General features: G+C 56.4%; 1 protein-coding gene across 1 annotated transcript; it reads left to right on the top strand.

Annotated features, from left to right (window-relative positions):
* Positions 1 to 2,075: 2,075 nt before the first annotated feature.
* On the top strand, positions 2,076 to 22,248 carry MAST3 (microtubule associated serine/threonine kinase 3). The gene is made up of 27 exons (XM_062510232.1): positions 2,076 to 2,161; positions 7,883 to 7,971; positions 8,205 to 8,277; positions 8,459 to 8,479; positions 9,653 to 9,731; positions 10,358 to 10,515; positions 12,140 to 12,215; positions 12,787 to 12,996; positions 13,079 to 13,180; positions 13,685 to 13,817; positions 14,321 to 14,388; positions 14,713 to 14,798; positions 14,920 to 15,128; positions 15,411 to 15,549; positions 15,760 to 15,892; positions 15,994 to 16,159; positions 16,398 to 16,499; positions 16,772 to 16,894; positions 17,200 to 17,309; positions 17,448 to 17,593; positions 17,876 to 18,108; positions 18,220 to 18,420; positions 18,504 to 18,730; positions 18,834 to 18,956; positions 19,075 to 19,211; positions 19,392 to 19,573; positions 19,682 to 22,248. Exons 1-27 carry the CDS (start codon positions 2,076 to 2,078, stop codon positions 20,707 to 20,709), a joined length of 4,440 nt encoding a protein of 1,479 aa, XP_062366216.1. The 3' UTR covers positions 20,710 to 22,248.

Below are 22,248 nucleotides of genomic sequence, written 5' to 3'. Positions count from 1 at the left end.
GAGCCCCTGCAGCCCCTGCAGCCCCTGCAGTCCCTTACTAACCCTGCATCCTTGGAGGTAAGACCTCCCCAGAACCCTCCCTCGGAACCGTGGCTACCTGCTCCAGGGAATGAGGGGGTAGAGGTGGAGATGGGGACAGGAAGGTGGGTCCTCTCCACTAGGGATATCCTGGGGCACCCCAAAAGGGTATGACTGTCTTTGATGGGACACATGGAGTGATGTGACTGGGGTCTGTGCCAAACCCTGCACACCCCAAAACCAGCCTGGTTGTGCTGCTGGTTTTGTTTTGCTCATGACTGGCCCATTTTCGGGAGCCCCAGTGTGAATGTTGTGGCAGCAGCTCAAGCTCAGGCTCTGAGCACCCCTGTTGTGAAGGGGGCTTTGGGAATGGACCAAGGCAAGGCCCTGTGATGGGAGCAGGGTGGGAGTGGGGATGGCACCTGGGAAACCTCCTTCATCACCTTTTCTGCTCTGCCGTGGGTTGAAGGTGGGGGTGGGGTGGGTTTCCCCTGTCTACTCCCTCCTTCTACTCCCACCTCTACCTTCCCCCAAAATGCCACAAGCCCTTTGCGGTGCCCCACCGGTGGAGCTGGTGGCCAGGCCCTGCGCCCTGTGCCAGCTGCGCTCTGCCCTGGGGACAAGGTGCACCAGCTGTGCTGGCACCAGTGGTCACACCCCGCCCTGTGCCCCGTGGCACCCACGGTACAGAGCTGCACCTGCCTGGCACCCGGGGCTGACTCCGGTGCCTCCGGCTGTGTCGGGGAGAGCAGCTGGTGAGGGCAGAGCTGGATCCGGAGGGGAGCTCTGCTGGTGCTCAGCAACAGGCAGAGCCATTTGTGGGCAGCATGGCAGGGGAGCAGGTGCTGCCTGTGCCCAGCCTGCACACGGGGGCCCTGCCCGCTGGCCCCCTCCGCTAGCCCTGCCTGGCCACTACTTGTGCCACAGTGACTGCAGCGTGTGGGAAAACCAGCGTGGCCTTGTGAATGCTCAGCTGAGGCCTTGAGGAGAGAGTTTTTGGGATGCTCACGCTGGGGATGAGATCGTGACAAGGTGGGGAATGAGGATGGAGACAAGGACAGGCAGTCTGTGCTGGTGTCTCCTGGCTGCTGGGCAGGACCTAAGGGGAAAGGTGCTGAGCCTCTGCCCAACTGAGCAGTGCCAGGATTTCTGGCTGTGGCACTGCCCTGGTGAGTGTGGCGATGCCATCCCACTTGGCTCCGGAGGTTCCCGTGGCACTGGTGTGCCACCACGGAGGAGGATGGGTGTCACGGGGTCTGTGCTGGGATCTCCCTGGCTGAACGGGAAAGCCACCATGAGCGGGAGGCTGCAGGATGGGTGCCCTCGGAGAACACATCTCATGGGTGCCAGGGTGCTCCCAGGAAACCCCAGGCTTCAGGGCTGCCCCCGCTGGCTTAGGGGATGATATTTGTGCCCCTCGAATGCATCAGCAGCAGATGTTGAATTTCCATGGCAATCCTGACCTCATTTTGGGGTGCTGCCCTGTCTCTATGGTAACCCAAAGCCCATTTTGGGGTGCTGCCCTGTCTCTATGGTAACCCAAAGCCCATTTTGGGGTGCTGCCCCATCTGTGGGTTAACCCTGATCCCATTTTGGGGTGCTACCCTGTCTTTATGGCAATCCCGATCTGCTCTTGGGGTGCTGCCCACCTCCAGGCCAACCCTAACCTTATTTTGGGGTGATGTCCCATCCCTACCGTAACCCTGACCCGTTTTGCGCCGCTGCCGCCTCTCCGTGGTAACCCCCCCCACCCCCACTTCCTCTCCTTTTGGGGGTGATCCCCCCATCTCCATGGAAACCACGACCCGGTTTCGGGGCGCTGCCCGTTTCCATGGTAACCCCGTCGCCGCCGGGCGGGAAGGGGCGGGCGGCAGCGGGAGGCGGCGGCGGCGGCGGCGGCGGCGGGAGCCCGGCCCCGCTCCCGGCCCCGCTCCCGGCCCCGCTCCCGGCCCCGCTCCGGGCCCCCGGCGCGGCCCCGCACGGTCCCGGAGGCGCCGTTCGGTGCCCGGGGAGCCGCTCGGTGCCGGAGGACGCGGCCGGGCCCCGGCGGGGCCGCGATGTCGGACCCGAGCTGCTGGGGAGCCGCCCCGCCCGGTTACCGGAGCCAGCGGGCGGCCGGCGCCCTCCTCCAGCGCTCCAAGAGGTACCGGCGGCCACCACCGGCACCGGGGGGCACCGGCGGGAGGGGCTCAGGGTGGGAGCGGCGCCGGGGTGCGTGGTTTGGGGGGGATTTCAGGGGGGGATGCACCGGGGTGCGTGGTTTGGGGGGCACAGGACACACCACCGTGCGTGGGGGGTGGGTACCGGTATGCGTGACTGGGAGGGGGTGTTGTGTCTTTGCACCGGGGGCACACGTGGTGTGTGGGTTTGGGGGTCCTTACACCGCGGGGGCTCCCTGGGGTTTGTGTTTTGGGGGGGGGTCTGGGTGCACCAGAGGATGGGCCAGAGTGTATGGTCTGGGGGGGGACACGTGTGTAGTTTGGGGTGGTGTCTTATCACGATGGGGTGTGTGGTTTGGGGGGGGTCTGTGTGCATCGTGGGATGCAGCAGGGTGCTTGGTTTGGGAGAGGCAACAATGCATGGAGGGGGTGGGCACCAGATTGTGTGATATGGAGGGGGGATGTGCACCAGGGTGTGTGGTTTTTGGGGGGGGTCGCAGCACTGGGGGTCACATGTAGATGTGTGAGTTTGGAGGGGCCGTGCACCACAACTCCATTTTTTTGGGGGTGCTGTGCACTGAGGCAACACCCTCCAGATCCCGAGTGTGGCAGGGTGGGCTGTGCCGTGTTGGGTGGGTTGCTTGGGACCCCAGTGCCCTAAGGGATGTGGGGTTTAGGGTTCCAGGGCATTAAGGGATGTTTTGGGGTGCTTTGTACCCATCCTTGGTGTGTGTGGTTTTGGAGGGGGTGTCTTACATGTTCGAGGGGGGATATACCCTTGTGACAGTCTGTGCCAAAGTGGACACTATCTATGGGATGGATCCCATGTGGCACATGGCCTGAGCCAGGGCAAGGGTCCTCAGGATGCCTGGAGGGGTGGGAAGGCGTCAGGGCTCCAGGGGGGCAAAGAACTCCCACCCCTTTTGGCAGCAGGGCTGGGACCGTGGTGGGGGTGCATAAATGGGGTGCAATGGGGCTGTCCTGGGTCTCCAGCTGCAAGGCCAGGCCTGACCCAGGCAGGCTGGGGGGACACATTCCTGAGGAGGGGGACAGGAGGTGCAGAGCACTCCTTGAGCTCCCCAGGTGTGGGTGGTGGAGGCTGGGACCTCCATCCAGCGGGTTTTGGGTGCTGTTGCTGGCTCAGGCATCAAACCCTCCCAGTGCTTTGTGTGACTGAGGTGTTTAAGCTGGTGCGGAGGCAGAGCAGAGAGATTCCCATTGTTGCTGTCTCTCAGTGTCAGTGTGAGCTGGCACAAAGCAACACGGTTGCTTAGCAAAGGTATCCATCCCATCCCAGCCCTGCCTCACCTGGGCTATGGGAATTCCTGCTGCCAGTGCACGAGGACAGGCAAAGAGGGCTCTTAATAATTAAGAAAAGGCACTGGATGGGGTTTTCCAATCTGAGGTGGCCAAGCCGAGGGGGGGGGGGGGGCGGTCTGGGAGAGATGTGTAATTGGAAAGATGATCCAGGCAGTCATCTGTCTCCAGATGAGCATGATGAGGTTGTAATTCTCATGAAGGGCAGAGGATTTGCTCTTCTTTCATTGGTATTCCTAGAATCCACGGTGAGGACCGCTCTGGCCTATTTAACAGAAAGCATATGATGTTATTAAGTGGGATTAAGAGGTTTGAGGGATCCTAATTTCCCATGGGGGGACACAGAGATGGCCAGTGCAGGGCAGGAGAGACCATGGTTCGATGCTGACGGGGTTTTCCTTCTCCGTGGATGCTGCCCGCGGCTGCTCACACCTCAAACAGCACAGCAGAACAGCCCAGCAAACCGAACAGGTACCATTTCCTACCCACCATGGGAACCTGCGGTGCAGGGACGTGCAGGGATGCACCTCAGGGTGCTGGGCAGGTTCTTGAGGCTTTTTTTGCAGCGCAAAGAAATAAATAAGTCTATACCTAACTTGTTACCCTGTGATTCCCTTTGAGGATTTAGGATTTTGCTCTTGGGAGGTGCCTGATGTGTTACTTGGTGCTCCAGGCTGGGTTGACAGGAGCACCCACAGTGCTTTCAGCTGGGGCGGGATGAGGGGCCAGAGTGAGGGTGTGGGGGGGTTTGTGCCAGGCAGCGTGTTGCATTTCACCATCACCATCCAGACCCTGGTCCTCATCCCAGCTCCATTCCAGCCCTCTCCCTGCCCCATCCCTGGGGACAGCCGAGTTCAGCGCTGTCACAAGTCCTGGAGGACAAATGTCATGGAGAAACTTGGGATGCAGCTGCTTGGTTCAGCGGGTTTCAAAGTTAAACATGAATTCATCCCACTAGAAAGCAATTTTTTTCTCGCGGACGCGGTGATTCATGGCACTTCCCCAGATCTCCAGGCACATTAGAGCTGTTGGGGGATAAGAAGCCAGCAAGGAAAGGAGCTGGGAGCACACACACGTGCTCTCGGTCATGCAGCAGGAGCGGAGCCGCCTGCTCTGCCCTTTGAGATTTCGCCTATTCCCTTATCACCGCCCGACCCCGCCCTGCTCCCTCCACCCCGCACCCACTTTGTCCCAAACCGGCTGCTTTCTGCCTCGGGTTCTCCTGCCTGCAGTGCCCGCCACCGGGCTGGCAGCTGGCACGCGGTGCTCTGATGTCCTGGGAAGTTTTAGAGGCGGATCCCTCGGGAGAGGAGCGGGAGCCGCAGCTCCTTTGTGGACTTCCCTGCCTGACTCTCGGTGTTTCACAGCCCTGACCCCCAGCCACTCATCCCTGCTCGCCCAGGTCCTGGCAGAGCCGTCTGCCAGTTGAGACATCGGTGTTGTGCTGTGCATCCTGCTCTTCCCTGAGCTCCATGGAAGCGCTCTCGGGAGCATCCCCTGGGAGCTGCTCGTGGTACCCAGCCTGAGCTCAAGGAGTGTTTGGACAACTCCAAACAGGCTCCAGGCACTCCAGGCACAGCGTGGGATTGGTGGGGAGTTCTGTGCAGGACCAGGAGTTGGACTCGATGATCCTTGTGGATCTCTTCCAACTTGAGGATATTCTGGGATTCAGTGGAGCTGCCAGGTTCTGCTCCATCTCCTGCCTCTGGACATCTCGTGCCAAGGCCGGGTGCTGGGAGATGCCGGTTCCTCCTCCCAGGCAGCCTCCCGATGGGTGACACACGATTTTGCTCCAGGCTTTGGGGTCACACTGGCTGTCACACACTTTCCATGTCCCTTGAAACAAGGGCTGGACGGCAGCGGCAGTGCCGCGGCCGAGGCATCCTCAGCACGAGCGGAGCGGGAGATGCTGACAGCGATTTTCCACTCCATTTTTGGTACCAAACGTGCAATTAGGTGATGGAGGCAGAGAGGGCAGCAGCCCCAGCTCCTGCCATCGGGGCTCGGCAGCTCGTCTCTGCCCTGGGGCTGCTTTCTAGCCCGAGGTTTCCGTGCGGGAAGGATGGGAAGCAGCTGTAGATGATGTGTCAGGCGGAGGGGGGGGTACAGTGGCGCAAGATGGTTGTGGGAGCCGAGGGTGGAGCGCGCGGAAACAGGAAACGTCGGCCTCGCTCTGTGTCACCATTACTGGAACTTGCTTCACTAAAGGTTTGTTTTCACTTCCAAAATGAAAGCGAGGGAGGAGAGGTGAGCCCCTCGTCCCCCGGACTGTCCCCTCTGCAGGACAGAGACGCACCGCGGTCCCTGTGGCAGGGCTGGCAGTGAAACAGTGTCAGAGCTGGCAGCTCTTTGCACCCCTCCTGGTACCTAAACCTCTTCCTGTGCCACTGCGGTGCTGGGGCAGGGCTGCTCACGCTGCCTCAGTTTCCCATCCGGCACACGGAGCCGGCGGCAGCTGCGGCTGTGGGCTCTGGCTGCAAGTTTGCAGCTCTAATTGGGGTTCAAGCCTGTGTTTAAGTGAGAAAAATCAAACTCTGGAGGAAGGAAAGAGAGTAGAGTTAGATGGGATATTGGGAAGGAATTGTTCCCAGTGAGGATGGGCAGGTCCTGGCACAGGGTGCCCAGAGCAGCTGTGGCTGCCCCTGGATCCCTGGCAGTGTCCAAGGCCAGGTTGGACACTGGGGCTTGGATCAGCCTGGGACAGTGGGAGGTGTCCCTGCCATGGCAGGGGTGGCATTGGATGGGCTTTGAGGTCCTTCCCACCCAAACCATTCTGGGATTCTCTGATTCCAGGAAGGGGCAAATGATTGCCCCTTTGCAGGGGTAGGGAAGGTTTCTGTCTCCCCCCAACATCTGAGCTCAGCCCAAGTGCTGAGAGTGAACTCTGAGCCCTCCAGGGTCACTGCAGCTCCAGATGAGCTCAGAGCAGTCACAGGATGTGTTCCAGGGGACACCAAGAGACCACTCATCCCAGGTTTGCCAGGCCCCAAGCAGCTTCCCTGGTGGCCAAACCTTCACAAAAGTTGGGGCTCCTGGTTTTAGCTCTGCAGGGGAGAGATGCCAGAGGGAGGTGAGGGGTGCTGGATGTCAGGTGTGGAGCTCTGACCATGCCTGTAAAGCTCTGACCATGCCTGTAGAGCTCTGACCATGCCTTGCTGGTTTTGGCTGTTCATCAGTGTCTTATACATCCACCTGGAGGGACCTGTTGTGAATCATTGTCCTTTTCACCCTGGATGCCACATCTGCCACTCTCTTCTGTTTTTGGGATCTGGGGAGAATCCCTTTGCTTCCAGTTCACCCCCTCAGTGCTGAGGGTGTTTGTGGCCATGGTGTGATGTTAAACAGTGTCCTTTAATTAGTAGCATCTGTGTGGGTTCCTGTTCCCAGCTTGGTGAGGAAACTCGGTGTCTTTGTGGAATCTGCAGCCTGAGGAAGCGGAAATAGAGGAAGGGGAGGGTGGTCCTTGTGCTTGAGCTTCTGCTCTGTGCTGTGGATATTTTCAGTTTCCTCTTGGCAGAGCAAAGGAGAACTTTGAGCTCATGGGGTTGAAATGTGAGAGCGGGGTACGACAGGAGTGGGGCTGCAGCAGTGGGAATTCTTGAGGTTAAGCCACTCTTGCAAGGCAGCCTTGGGCTCAGGGCTGAAAGGAAAGGAAAAACAAAATTCCTGTGAGGATTGAAACCCTTGTGAGCTGGGAGGGTGGGAATGGAGACAGGGATGTGAAGACCCAGGGATTGTGGCCTTGCAGAGGTGCTCTGTGGGATGCTGGGCTGTGGTACCGGGGTGGGATTTTTGGGGAGTTTTGGGGTGTCAGGGTGCTGGTGCTGCTTTTTCACCTGGTGCTGCTGCATGTGTCTCCCTCTTGCTGCTGGACAGAGCATGGCCCAGACAGGGTAAAATTCCCACAAATTCCTGGTGACCCTGCAGCCTCAGGGAGTTGTGACTGTCCTCTCTGCTGTGACATGGGGACCACCAAGGACAGGGAGATTTATAGGAACTGGGCCATTTTCCATGCACTGGAGCAGGTCAGGCTGTGGCTGCTGGGCATTTCCACTGCTTCCTCCTTTTACATCCCCTTTTCTATTCCTGCCCTGGGGCTGTTGCCCAAGGCAGCTCCTGCCTCTGCCCTCTCCAGCAAGCCAAAACCAGAAGTGGGACCTTGATGGGACAGTTCTTAGTTAAAAATAACCCTGTCTGCCCATCTCCAGCAGCACTGGGCCTGGGGATGGATCTTCCCTGTGGCAGGAGATCTTTAATCAGTGGGGTGACAGCAGCTGTGTTCCCTGGCACAGGAATTCACGTGCAAGCAGATACTTATGTGCCTGAGCCCATCCAGCTCTGGCTGTCACTGATTCCCTAAATTAATTCTCTCTCTTTTTTTTCCCCAGTTGCAGAAGCAGCAATAGGAAGAGCTTAGTGGTGGGCACCCCCTCTCCAACCCTCTCACGGCCTCTCTCCCCTCTCTCCGTGCCAACAGGTAAGGGATTATCCCAGTGCATGGGTTCAGCATCTCCCAAAATTACCCAAATATTTTGCAGGGCTTTAGCACCTTGAGCAATGAACTGTTTCCTGGCTGCCAGGTGCCTTTTCCAGGGGGGAGATAGGTTGAGAAGAGACTTAAACACTTTCCCCTGAAGGAGCAGCCTGAAGCACCCTGGACATTGTACTGGGGTAGGTTTTGGGATGAATTTTCCCCTTTTCTCCCTGCAGCTGGGAGCAGTCCCTTGGACAGCCCACGAAACTTCTCTGCCAGCACCTCCATCAACTTCCCCTTTGCTCGCAGGTGAGCTCCCAACCCCAGTCCCAGAGCAGTAAATATTCAGCAGTAAAGATCATTTCCCCACCAGGGAACTGTTCTGTTGATCTCAAGTGACTCGTTTTGCTTTTATTTTTGCTTTTCTTCTGCCTGGTTTCTGTCCTGGTGGTGTTTCCCCTGCCACGACTGGTTCCTCCCACTACCCCAGCCATGCTCCTCGGACTGACAGGCAAGTACCAGAGATGGGCAGGGGCTGCATTTTGGGGACGTGTCTGCTCCACATCATCAGGGACCTTCTTTTCTAAGTGTTCACAGCCAAGCTGGACAGGGCTTGGAGCAATCTGGCCAAGTGGAAGTTGTTTCTACACATGGCAAGGAGTGGCACTGAGTCTTTGAGGTCCTTTCCAATGCAAGCCCAACTGGGACTCTGTGATTCTTTATTTGCATCCCTGGGCAGGAACTTCTGCACCAGGACTGTGCTCCCTACAGCTCTGGGAGCAGAAATATCTCAGTTCCCATCACACCACCCCTAGCCATATGTTCAGCCCCATCTCGGACTCCTGATGGATTCTCAGAAGATGTCCAGGAATGGATGCTCATCCAGGTCACCACCGAGGCAGATCCTGCTGCATCCCCTCCCCAGCCCACACCGCCAGATGCAGCCACCAAACCCTGTTTAACTAATTAATTAATTGCTCACATGGAGGGCGGGTGGCTGATTTTAACCCATCGATCGTCACATGGAAAAACGCCGGAGGCTCTGGGGTGGTTTACACACTTGTAGCAGAGGGAGCAGCCAGGCTGTGGGGTCAGGAGTTTGCTGGAGCTGGATGTGGCACCCTGCCAGCTCCTGCTGTCCTTGACCCCACACGGGAAATGGCCCTGGGAGGTGAAGGGCCTCGTCTTGACCTGGATGTGTCCCCATCCCTTGGAAACATCTCCAGGAGGAAGCATTTGCCTGCGTATGAGCAGTACCCTTCCTGTTTATGGCTAGGCTCTGCTCCCTGTGGCCTCAGGATGTGTCTTTGGGAATCCCAGTTTCTCACCAAGCAAACTCCCAGCAGGCAGAATTTTGCTCTAATTAAAAATCAAACTCTTGGAGGTGTTTCTTTTTGCCCTGTCTGAAATGGATTTGATGAAGCCCCAGCTCTGTCACTTCACAGTGACCCTGCTGCCTGCCACTGTCCTTGTCCCTGCACACTGTGGCTGCAGAACAGCCCCCCTCACCTACAAAGCCCTTACTTCACCCAATTTCAGTCCATTCTGAAAAGAGGTTTCAGGGCTTTATTCCTCAAGCCACGCCTGTGTCCTGTTCCCCAGCTTTTGGCTCTGATGTTGTTGATTTGCATTTAGATGTTGTTTTTTTTTTCCCTGTATGTGATTGTCACGTTTGCACTTGCAGGGCTGATGGCAGAAGGTGGTCACTGGCTTCGTTACCCTCCTCTGGCTATGGGACCAACACCCCCAGCTCCACGGTCTCGGTAACATTTGCTTTCTCATGGTGGTGGATAAGATCCTGAAACCCCTGATTTTTGATCAAATGCCTCCCAAGCTCCATGGGGCTGGGTTTTAAAGGACCATATGCTTTAGCTGCATCCTGCTTCCCAAATGAGCTTTTAAGAAAGTCATAAGTCTTGCCTATGGGCTTGCAGCATCCCTGAGGGTTGCAGTCTCTCATTGCAGCATCTCTGGGTTAACTTCATCCCTGGGGTTACAGCATCTCTGGGAGTTACTGTGTCCTAGGGTCACAGTGTTCCTGGGGTTACAGCATCCCTGGACATTAGAGCATCCCTGGGAGTTACAGCGTGCCTGGGTGTGACAGGTCTGAGCTGCCTGGGATGCTGGAGTTACAAGGGATGGGGCTCAGTGGTTCCAAACTGAGTGAGAAAAGGGGAGATTCTGGGCTGGGAGTGAGCAGTGCAGACCTCTCCAGACTGCTCCTCTCCACATTTCACACTCCTAAGCCCAGCCCATGCTGCCTGTCTGTGTATCCAGCCTCCTAAGAGGCTCCAAGGGATATTTCCTTCGCGGGCTTGCTGGTTCCCACCCCACCACTGGGAAGCACGGACCCATCCATGATCCCCTGCATCCCTCTCTCTCTTCCCAGTCATCTTCATCCTCCCAGGAGCGCCTGCACCAGCTGCCGTACCAGCCCACCCCCGACGAGCTGCATTTCCTTTCTAAGCATTTCCGCAGTACGGAGAGCGTCACGGATGAGGAGGGCAGGCACTCGCCCTGCCTGCGCCCACGATCCAGGAGCCTCAGGTGGGGCACCCCCGCTGGCAAGGAGCTCCCAGGACAATGCACTGGCTGCTGGCATACCCAGGGCATCCTCTGCCCTCTCGCCCCCACCTGCGGTGTCCTGGTCCTGCTAAACCTGACCCAAAGCCTGGCATGGGTTTTCCCCTTGCAGGGAAGTGGAGAAACTTTGGCTTGAGGTTGTAGGAGCCTCATTCCTGGAAATATTCAAGGTCAGGTTGGATGGGGCTCTGAGCGACCTGGCCTGGTGGCAGGTGTCCCAAAGTATTCCATGATTCTGTGTTCCTAAGCTCCATGGTCTGGTTCTCAGCACCTTCTCAGCTGTTGGGACGTGGCATTGCTCTCCTGGCAGCAGGCAATACCTGTCTCCTAGAGCTGAAGCTGGAGAAACTGGGATCTGTTCTACAGTAGCTGGTTTGCAGCCTCTTGCTCAGTTGTCTGAATGATTTTGTTGGTGAGGAAGGGATCACCAAGCAGAAGCCCAAGCAGTGGCCATCCTTGTATGACTTACCTGCTGTTTAAAAATAAAAGTCCCATTCCTGAGCCTGGATCAGAAAACATCACATTTGCTTGATGGGACTGGCCTTTGCCTCTGCAAAAAAAACAAAAAACAAAAAAAGCCAAACAACAAACAAACAAAACCAACAACAAAACAAAAAACAAACAAACAAAAAAAAACAAACAAAAAAACCCTACAAGGAGTGCAGGTTAATGGGCACTTGTGGGCTGGAGAGGGGAAAATTTGAAGGCATCAAGCCAGTGGCCATATCATGTGTGAGCTGACCCTCAGCTGTACCTGCTGAGCTCCACCTTGCTGCTCCAAAACCATACCCTGTGCAGTGAGCCACCCACATGGCCCAGCACCAGAGGCTTGTGCTTTTTGCAGGGGATGTTTTGATTAAATCCTCTTTTTCCTCTGAAAAATCTCCCGGCCCTCTTTGTTACCAGAGGCAGAGCCACAACCCTGTGTGTTGCCGGCTGAAATTTCATTAAAATCAGATTAATTATCTGACAGGGGTTTGTAGGTGGTGAGGTTTTCACTGAGGAGATGCCAGTTCTGCAGTTGGCACAGCAAAGGCTGGGGCAGGGCTGGGGCTGGCTTTAATCACCATGTTTATTATTTTATAGTGGTTAATGTGTTGCTGGCTTCTCCTGCAACTTGCTTTGCATAACGGGATCACCAGGCAAAGCCCTGGGAGGGGCAGGGCTGGGGGAGGGAAGGAGGAAAGCCAGGTTTAATGAAGGTTGCTGTGTCCACCACCAGGTTCAGTTGGGTTTTTTGTTTGCTGGTGAGCTACAAAAATGGTGACAAGGGCAAGAAATGGTAGGCTCCAGTGGAAGGGAAAGATGAGCTCCTTCTTCAAAGCCGAGTGGATGATGAACAAACAGCCTCTCAGTTCTGGATTTCCAAGTGACTCCTGTTTGGGGACCTGGGTTAAGCTTTCCTAGACCACATCCCAAGGACCTCCAGTGGTTGAGATGCTGCTGGGAGTGCTGGCCCAAGGCTGATGGCTCCACTTGGATGAGTTTTAACCACTTGGAACCAGGAGTTACGAGGAGGAGTAGTGTCTATTCGCATTGATGTAAATGACCTGAACCTCGTAACGCCGCCGTTCTCCTCCCTCTGCAGCCCTGGACGGACGAGCGGAACGTTTGATAATGAGGTGGTGATGATGAACCATGTCTACAAGGAGAGGTTCCCCAAGGTAACTGCATCCACAAGGACTTGGGGGATGGGCTTCCATGTTGGTGACTCCATGGCAGCCTGGCAGCACCTTCTCCAAAACAACCCCTCCTCTCTGTGGGATTATGGGCTGCGTGGGTAGATCATGGAGGGTGTTGAGGACACTGGAGACATAACAAATTTGTGGCTTATTGTCCACACTAGTGCCCCATCACACAAATAGGCAGACGTCTCTGGAGACTTTGGTGGAGACTTTGCAGTCAGTTGGAAGCTGGGTCCCAAGTAGGGCCTTGATGTGTATGTGGATATTTGAGCTGCAGGAAGGGATTCTGGATGGCCAAACACAATCCAGGAGGTGGTAGGGTGAGATCCTGGATGGTCAAACCAAATACAGGAGGTGGTAGATTCTGACAAAACCCAGTGCAGGAGTTTGTAGGGTAAGATCCTTACTGATAAAATCCAGTGCAGGAGGTGGTAGGGTGAGGTTCTGGCTTGCCAAACCCAGTCCAGGAGGTAGGATGAGATCCTGGCTGTCCAAACCTATGGCATAGGGATGTGTGTTCCTGGCCATCACCATCCACTCTGCCTTGCAGGCCACAGCCCAGATGGAAGAGCGCCTGCAGGACACCATCACAAACTTCTCCCCAAGCAGCACCCTGCCCCTGGCTGATGGGGTGCTGGGCTTCATCCACCACCAGATCATCGAGCTGGCCCGAGACTGCCTGGCCAAGTCCCAGGGAGCTCTCATCACCTCCCGCTACTTCATGGAGCTGCAGGAGAAACTGGAGAAGATGCTCCGAGATGTGAGTACGGGGCAGTTCCCTGCCTGGTGCCACCTCGTGAGGCCACCAAGAGACACCTGGCTTCTGCCTCTGTCCCCAACAGGCTCAGGAGCGTTCTGAGAGCGAGGAAGTGAAGTTCATTGACCAGCTGGTGAGGAAGCTGCTGATCATCATCTCCCGCCCTGCCCGACTTCTGGAGTGCCTGGTAAGCCATGGAAGCTCCTGTCTTGTCTTTCATGGTCTGTGGAGCCTGGAGAGGAGGCAAAGCCTCCAGGATGTCCCTGGATTCCTGGAAGTATCCAAGGCCAGGCTGGATGGGGCTTGGAGCAGCCTGGGAGAGTGGAAAGTGTCCCTGCCCATTGCAGGGGGGTGGAATGAGATGATCTTTAAGTTCCCTTCCAGCCCAAACCATTCTGTGATTCTGTGGTTTTCAGGGTCTTGCTTTTTTTAAATTTTTTTTTCTGAATTTCTAAAGCAGTGACCTTCCTTGTGCTGTGGCTCCTGATGAAATTTTCATCTCCCCTGGTTTTCCTTCCAAGGCCAAGTCACAGAGCTACAATTTTTTTCCATCACCCTTGACATGGGGAGTGACAGGGGAACAATGAATCCCAGGCCTGTCCCCAATTTCAGGTGTCACCTGCAAGGTTAGAGGAAAAGTTTAACTTTGCAAAATCTCTCTCCTCACCTATGTTTGGTTTTCCCCACCCAGGAGTTCGACCCAGAGGAGTTTTACCATCTCCTGGAAGCTGCAGAAGGACACGCCAAAGTTGGACAGGGAATAAAAACTGATATCCCCCGATACATCATCAGCCAACTGGGGCTTGTCAAGGACCCACTGGAGGGTAAGGAAGCGCTTGGGCTGGGGCCTCTGGCATCTGCAGCAGGATGTGGACTCCCAGTTTGGCCACTGGCGATCACGACTTGAGCACTGGGAGGTGTCAGGGAGACCTGTGGGGCTGAGCTGGTGTCATGGCAGGGAGGTCACAGCAGGACCAGGATGATGGCCAAGTCCTTCTGGCCAGCCCCACATCACTTATTATTGCTTCCAACACGTTCAGCAAAGCAGATTAAGATCAAAAACACTTAATCCGTGGCCCTGGGGGGGAATCATAATCCCTGGAGAATGCAGGAATGACTATATAAAAAAAAAGAATTATATAAATGTTTAACCTCGTGTTGAACTTCTTAACGTCATGACCTGAATTTCTCCATATGATAGCTCGAGCAAAGCATGTGGCTAAATCTCCATGGGGTCTCTGAGTTTGGAGGGAGAGTGGTTGGTCAGGGAGTGATTTTGATGGGTGTTGAGCATGAGGAAAGTGAAATCCATCCCTGTCATCTGCAGAAATGGGGCAGCTGGATCACTTTGACAGTGGGAACACCATCACACCGGAGAACGATGACACCTGTGAGGTGAGTGTGGTCCCACCTGGTGCCTCCAGCTTCCTCTGCCTCACCCCACACCAGAGCTCCTTGCAGCTGTCCTGGACTGGGAGATGTTAATTTTGGATTGTTCCCTGGGGTGATTGATGTATTCAAGGGGAAGATCTCACATTTCCTCATTCAGCTTCCAGAGTGGACAGGGCTCAGAGTGGGCTCTTGATCTGCAGAGTATCTTGGGCTTCTGGTTTGAGTTTTGTGACTGGAGAGGGCTCTGGCAGGAAGAAGATTTTGGAGGTGGTACATGATGGTGCTGGGTGAATTCCTGCCTACATTAAAAACCTGTGTCTTCTTCAGAGCCAACCCTCAGTCACTGTCCCACGGAGGAAACCCTGTGAGGGGGACTTTGAGACCATCAAGCTGATCAGCAATGGGGCTTATGGGTGAGTTGGGGAGTTCCTATCAGCTGTCTCCATCTGTAAATGACTCCAAAGCCCTTCTTTGTCCAAACCCCACGGTGTGGGATGGTCAGTGCTGGTGGCTGGAGGACATGTGTTCCTCCAGGGCCGTGTTCCTGGTAAGGCACAGGGAGACTCGGCAGCGCTTCGCCCTGAAGAAAATCAACAAGCAGAACCTCATCCTGAGGAACCAGATCCAGCAGGTGTTCGTGGAGAGGGACATCCTCACCTTTGCTGAGAACCCCTTTGTGGTCAGCATGTTCTGCTCCTTTGAGACAAAGCGACACCTCTGCATGGTCATGGAGTACGTGGAAGGTGAGAGCAGGACTTGGGGATGGATGGTGCATGGAGGAGGGGAGGATATCAAAGTCTGAGCATCAAGGACACCACCTGGACATCTCCTGCCCTGATTTGCTCCAGGGGGCAGAGGGAAGCACAAGGAGATGATTTTGTGATCCTGATCTCCTTGATAAAGGTGGTCACCTAGGAGAGCATTTGTGCTTCATGCCTGGGGATCAGCTGCTCACAGGGGCTGGCTGGGAGCCTGCTGCTCCTGCTGACCTCACTGCCTTCTCTGAGCCCTCGGTGCTCCCACAGGGGGGGACTGTGCCACATTGCTGAAGAACATGGGCCCACTGCCTGTTGACATGGCAAAGATGTACTTTGCTGAGACTGTCCTTGCACTGGAGTATCTCCACAACTACGGCATCGTCCACCGGGACCTCAAACCTGACAAGTGAGGATGTGGGTCGGGTCTGAGAAAGGGTGGGGGTGGCTTAGGATGGGGAAGGGAAGGCCAAGAGGGAAGGGCAGAATGGGTTTTGTTCCCCAGAGACTGGTTCTGTACCAATGCATCAGGACCAGAGGCCCTGGGGTGTGGCTGGTCCACCTCAGGTCTCCGCAGAAGCAAACAGCAGCATTGTGGTGTGTCTATCTTCTCTTGCAGTTTGCTCATCACCTCCATGGGTCACATAAAGCTGACAGACTTTGGTCTGTCAAAGATTGGCCTGATGAACATGACCACCAACCTCTACGAAGGGCACATGGAGAAGGACACACGAGAGTTCATGGACAAGCAGGTACAAGGTCCCACTCCACATTGCTGACCTGCCATCTCAGATAACCTTGGCATTTGTTGCAAAGGTCACTGCAGAGGTGTCAGCCCCTGCTTCCCACACAGGTGTGTGGCACCCCAGAGTACATTGCCCCCGAAGTCATCCTCATCCAGGGCTACGGGAAGCCTGTGGACTGGTGGGCCATGGGCATCATCCTCTACGAGTTCCTGGTGGGCTGTGTCCCCTTCTTCGGAGACACCCCTGAGGAGCTCTTTGGGCAGGTCATCAGTGGTGAGTGTCAGGGGCAATTCTGTGTTCCTAGCAGCCAAGGCTCATCCTTTAACACATGGGAAGCTTCATTCCTTCCTGTCACACTCGGCTGAGTGAACAGTGAGGAAGCTCCTCAAGTGTTGACTTCCCACTTTGGGAGGGCCCTTCCCCTGCTGCAGCTCCCAAGAGACTTTCCCATTGCCCAGAAGTGCCTAAACCCTTTCAGCCACCCCAAACCCCTTTCCCTGTTTCCTTACAGATGAAATCATGTGGCCAGAAGGGGATGAGGCTCTCCCTGCAGATGCCCAGGACCTGATCACACGGTTGCTCAGGCAGTGTCCCCTGGAGCGCCTGGGCACTGGTACGCATGGTAGACCCCTCAGGGAATGACCTGGCACCTTGAGTCTCATTAAATTTGCGTGGCTTTGAGTCCAAAGCATGTCCTAACATGCCAGGGATGCTCAGAAGAGGTCTCCTGCTCAGAGGTCCCCCCAGGAAGGCTGCACAGGGCTCCTGTCCATCTTTTTTAAGCCATTTGCTCTGTGTGGAGGAGAGACGGTGCTGTTTGGGGTGGGAGTGGGAGCATCCTGAATCTTGCCCAGTGCCCCTGACACGGGTTTCTCTGTCTGGCAGGAGGTGCACATGAGGTGAAGCACCATTCCTTCTTCCTCCATCTGGACTGGAATGGGCTGCTGCGGCAGAAGGCTGAGTTCATCCCCCAGCTGGAGTCGGAGGATGACACCAGCTATTTTGACAGTGAGGCCAAATCCATCCCTCTTCCAGTTCTGCCAATCCATTATCCCAGCTGCACTTTGGATGCTCCCATGGGGATGAAAATCTCCTGGGTGAAGCTGGTCACTTTACAACCCAAGTCACAAAACGGAAACAATCCTCTGTCCAGGCTGCTCACCCTTACCAGCTTCTTCCCCCCTAAACTCCCCTGGGATTTGGGAAAGGGCTGTCACCCTATGGGTATGGGTCCCACCTGGCCCTGCTGCAGGCAGGCTGTGGGGTGTTGCAGGGAGGGTGACAGCCCTTTCCCTTCTGGCTCCTGCTTTCAGCTCGTTCCGAGAGGTATCGTCACTTGGATTCGGAGGATGAGGAAACCAACGACGAGGAATCATCGGTAGAGATCGGGCAGTTCTCCTCCTGCTCCCACCGCTTCAGCAAGGTGCTCCAGTCCCTCCTGCAGCATCCAAAATGCTTTGGCACCACAAATAGTGTGGCTGTGCCAAGAATCAATGGCTGACGCTAGAATACCCAAATTCCCAAATTTCTGCACCTTGCTGATGGCTCCTCCCCTTCTCAGGTGTACAGCAGCTCAGAATTCCTGGCGGTCAACTCCACCCTGAGCCTCTCCTCCTCTGACCGGAGTCACTGCGATGACAAAGAGGAGCGGTGGGACCGGCACTCAGGAGATGAGGACAGGAGCAGACCAGCAGGCACTGAGCCCCGGTGCGTGCTCCAGAGGACTGCACTGCTGGTGTGGGCTCTTGCCAGTGCCCAGGGTTTATGCCAGGACCAAGGGTTTGTGCCAACACTGAGGGTTTGTGTCAGGACTAAGGATTTGTGCTGGGACCAAGGATTTGTGGGTTTGTGATGGCACTGAAGGGTTTGTGTTATTTCTGAGGGTTCAGTGAGGTCAGTGGGACGTGTCCTGGGGGTGCTGCAGTGGCTCAGTGCCACCCCTCTTGCCCACCTTGGGCTGTCCTGAGCCCTCCTGCTCTTCCCACACAGCCTCCGCTCCTGGACGTCGGGCAGCTCCACGCCGTACACCTCCCGGCACGAGCGGAGCCGCAGCCCCACCGCGCTGCCCAGCACCCTCAGCCTGGACACCATGCCCAAGTTTGCCTTCTCCTCGGAGGATGAGAGCCCTTGCGTGGCATCCTCCAAGCCAGAGAGACCCAAGTTTGTGGTGGGAGACTCGGAGGCAGGGACTGGCAGCGCAGTGAAGCAGTCGGCGTTATCCGGTGCGTAGGCTGTGGGCACCGGTGCGGGGTTCTCTGCGGGCAGCCAGGACCCTGCGTGGCACGGGACGGCTTCTCCGCATCCCTAAACTCTCCCTCCTCCCCTCTGTGCAGCTGATCTCGTCAGCCTGAACCGCATCCGCCTGCGGAGCAACAGCACCGGCACCAAGAACTCGACTCCCCGGAGCCTGGAGCCGAGCGGGGCCCGACGGCTGAGCACCCAGAAGGATGTGCCGGAGAGGCAGAGAGCTTCCCTGGGCAGCCGTGTGCCCAAATCTGCCTCGGTCTCAGCCCTGTCCCTCATCATCACCTCAGGTCTGTGTGCTGTGTGATTTACCCCACTGCATGGCCACTGTCGCATGGTTTTGCCGCGCTGAGCTGGCTCCTTCTGCTTGCAGATGACTTTGGTGGTAGTGCCCTGATGAGCCCCATCTCCCCTCACTCGCTCTCCTCCAACCCCTCTTCCCGGGACTCCTCACCCAGCCGAGACTCCTCACTGGCCATTGCCAGCCTGCGGCCGCCCATCATCATCCACAGCTCAGGGAAGAAGTACGGCTTCACCCTGCGAGCTATCCGCGTCTACATGGGTGACAGCGACGTCTACACCGTCCACCACATGGTCTGGGTACGTGCCCTGGGGTCTGGTGGTGCTAAACACTGCCTTTCCCAGTGGGAAAACCCCAGAAGGAAACTTGCATTCAAATAAAATGGCTGTGTTTGGGTTGCAGAGTGTGGAGGAGGGGAGCCCTGCACAGGAGGCCGGGCTGAGGGCAGGCGATCTCATCACACACGTGAACGGCGAGTCCGTGCTGGGTTTGGTCCATCGGGACGTTGTGGAGCTGCTGCTAAAGGTGGGTGACCAGAGCCACTCTGCTCTGCCAGGGCATCAATTCAGCAGCTTCCTGGCATTGCCTTTGCTGGTAGCTGAGGCAGATCTGGTGCTGCAAAGATTTGTTTTCCATCCCCCAGAGTGGGAATAAAGTGGCCCTGCGGACCACTGCCCTGGAAAACACCTCCATTAAAATTGGTCCTGCAAGAAAAAACAGCTCCAAGACAAGGATGGCACGGAGGAGTAAAAAGAGCAGGAAAAGGGATGGCCAAGACAGGTAGGTAATACCGGGATAAAATGGCATTTGTCCCAGTGTGTGGGATACTGGGGGAATGCTCTGGATCTGCCATACTGGGATGTCCAACGGGGTCTGGTCCTGCTGCCACCAGGTTAGCGGACTTGAGACTTAACAGCTGTAAGGAGAAGTCAAAGCTATTCCTGTCCCCCCCCACAGCAGGAGAAAATCCCTTTTTAAGAAGATCTCCAAGCAGTCGTCGGTCCTGCACACCAGCCGCAGCTTCTCCTCTGGTCTCCATCACTCGCTGTCCTCCAGCGAGAGCCTCCCAGAGTCCCCCACGCACAGCCTGTCCCCGGGTCCCACGACGCCGTGCCGCAGCCCCGCTCCCGACCTGCCCTCAGGTACCCCAAGGGGGGGATATTGGTTCAGGGCAGGGCAGGATGCCGCGTGTTCCTCGGGAGGGCCGTGTCACTCCGCCCCTACAGTGACCTTTTCTCTTTGTACGGCAGATGCTGTGTCCCCTCAGAGCACCTCTCCCTCCTCCAGCACCCCAACGTCACCTGCCGGCCACGTGCGCCCCAGCTCCCTGCACGGGCTGGCCCCCAAACTGGGTGGGCAACGCTACAAAGTGGGACGTCGCAAATCCACCAGCAGCATCCCCCCCTCGCCCCTGGCCTGCACCCCCTCCTCAGCCCAGCGCCCGCCTTCGCCCCAGCGCTCCCCATCTCCGCTCCCTGGGTACCCCAAAACCCCCCATTCCTTCCAGGGCAAGACCCTGTCCCCCCCCACCATCGTCCGGCAGAGCTCCCGGCCCCGCAGCGCCGACTGCCCCCGCTCCCCCCTCCTCAAGCGCGTCCAGTCGGCCGAGAAGATCGTCACCATCCTGGCCGAGAAGAAAACCGGCAGCGGCCGCAAGCTGGGGCTGGAGATGTCCACGCTGGATGGGGAGGCCATCGGGGAGGGCGACGCGCTGCCGTACCCCGGGGAGCACGGGTACCACCCCGCCAGCTCCCGGCTGGGAGAGCGGCACGACCGGGACCAGGAGATGGTGGTGATGCGGCGCCTGAACCTGTCGGAGCGCCGGGACTCCTTCAAGAAGCAAGAGGCGGTTCAAGAAGTGAGTTTTGACGAGCAGGAGACAGCGGCAGGAAGCGAAGACGGCGGCAAGAGTGAAGAAGAGCAGGGCACGGCTGCCCAGGGCGGTGGCACGGCCGGCGCGGAGCCGCTGCCCAAGATGAAGCCCGGCACGGTTCCGCAGATCGCAGTGCAGGGCTCGGAGAGCGATGAGCAGGAGCCGGCGGTGGCCGAATGGGAATGCCAGGGCTCCTACCCCATCAGCAGCACTGAGCAGCCAAACAGCAGCATCTCCTTGCCGTGGTGGGATGGGTGTGAGCACCGGGACCGTGGCTCCCAGCAGCAGCGGAACTGCGGGCAGGGATCACCCGGCCACTGGCAAGTGCCGGCACAGGGCCAGGAGCCACCGGGTGCTCATCTCCCGGCTCCCCGGGGCATGTGGAGTGGGGCCAAGCACGCCTGAACCCCACGCTGGCACCAGGGATGGTTCAGGCTCCCTGTGGCAGCCCAGTGCCTCCCCGGCACCCCGTCCTGTGCGGCAAATCCATGAGAGAAACGTCCCCGGAGCCGCTCTGGACCCTGGCTGTGCCGGCTGTGTCCCAGCACTTTGCCCCCTGGAAGGCTTTTTGTACTCCCTGAAAGATGCTCATATTTTTATAGAGACGCAGGAGCTTTTCTGGCAGTGGCGTTTCCCCAGCTGGGCCCCAACCTCTGTGTACAGAAAGGACTCGATGCAAATATTCCTTAATTAATTTATTACTTTTTATAAGCTAAACAGGCAGTGCAGGACTGTCGCAGGGGCCAACCCAGCTCTGGGAGTCCCAGCCTTTCCCGTGCGTCTCCCGGCTCCCAGCCCACTGTTTTCTAATCCATTTGCTTTTCCCTACCTTTTAACTTCAATTCTAGCTGGAAACAGCCTGGATCTCCTAAGAACCCCATAATTCTAATATTTAAAATTTAAACAAAACCCCAAATCCACAGCAACATCCCCCAAATGCTGGTGCTCCAGGCTGGGATGCAGAGGGGGAGATATTCTTTCCAAATGGATCATCAGATGATGAGCATACAGATCATTTTATAAGCTTATAGGAGACATAAAAAGGGTTTAATTATTTTAATTATTTTATTTTTTATAGCCACCTGGCTCCATTGGCCCTTCCAAGTGGGGAAAACTGAGACATTCCCCAGATGGGAATATTAATGGGATTTTTTAGGGTCAGTTTCTGCTCCTTCCATTTCTCTCACACAAAATCCCATGGTGTTGCTTGGTCAGTGCACACCTACAAAATCCCAATTTATTTTTATTTTTATTTTGTTTTTAATTTAAATCCCCCCAACTCAGTGAGCACCTGTGCTGCTTCACTTGTAATTTGGGAATTTCATCCATTTCTTTCCCACCCCCCATTGCTTTTTATCCAACAAACAACAGCTCGACCCAGCATTTCTCCCCCATTTCTACCAGTTTCTGGGATATAAACGTTTCCATTTGTTGATGCATGTTCTGGCTTTCCCCCCCACCTGCCGTGGTGCTCTGAGCACCGTGATGGTGACAAGGGGACATCCCTGGTTTGCCAACCCTGCTGCCATCAGGCATCACTGTGCCCTCGGTGGATTTTTGGGCTGCGTGTTGGATTCTTTTGTGCACGTGCGGTTTGTGCCAGGCTCCGTATCCCGCTTCTCCTGTTCAACTGGTGCTGTTAAACCCCCAAAAAACTAGCAACCAGAGCAACTCTGTGTTTCCTTTGCTTCTGCCTCCACTCTCTGTATTAAGGTCTTGGAAAGGCAGTGGGGTTTTGGGGAGACACTGGGCACTCCCTGCCCGCTGACACGGCGGGATGGGGGGGCTTGGCTGTGCACCGGTGGCGTGGATAGTGTGGGAAGAGGATTTTTTAATGCGAAATGTCTTAAAAGCCAAGGGGACTGTGTCTTCCTGCCCAGTGCCCGGCTCTGTTCGTACTTTTGGGAAGTTTTATGTTGGATTAAAATTGTCCCTTGCGCTGAG

This window comes from Cinclus cinclus, chromosome 28 (genome assembly GCF_963662255.1).
Source record: "Cinclus cinclus chromosome 28, bCinCin1.1, whole genome shotgun sequence".
Lineage (NCBI taxonomy): Eukaryota > Metazoa > Chordata > Aves > Passeriformes > Cinclidae > Cinclus > Cinclus cinclus.
The sequence above is the reverse complement of the archived record's forward strand: the minus strand, read 5'-3'. Positions and strand labels throughout refer to the sequence as shown.

Excerpts from the sequence above, each read along its gene's own strand:
- MAST3 (XM_062510232.1), top strand. The coding sequence starts at position 2,076 with ATGTCGGACCCGAGCTGCTGGGGAGCCGCCCCGCCCGGTTACCGGAGC. Across the intron at positions 12,997-13,078 it reads TGGAGAAGATGCTCCGAGAT|GCTCAGGAGCGTTCTGAGAG; the intron begins GTGAGTACGGGG and ends TGTCCCCAACAG. Across the intron at positions 13,181-13,684 it reads CCCGACTTCTGGAGTGCCTG|GAGTTCGACCCAGAGGAGTT; the intron begins GTAAGCCATGGA and ends TTCCCCACCCAG.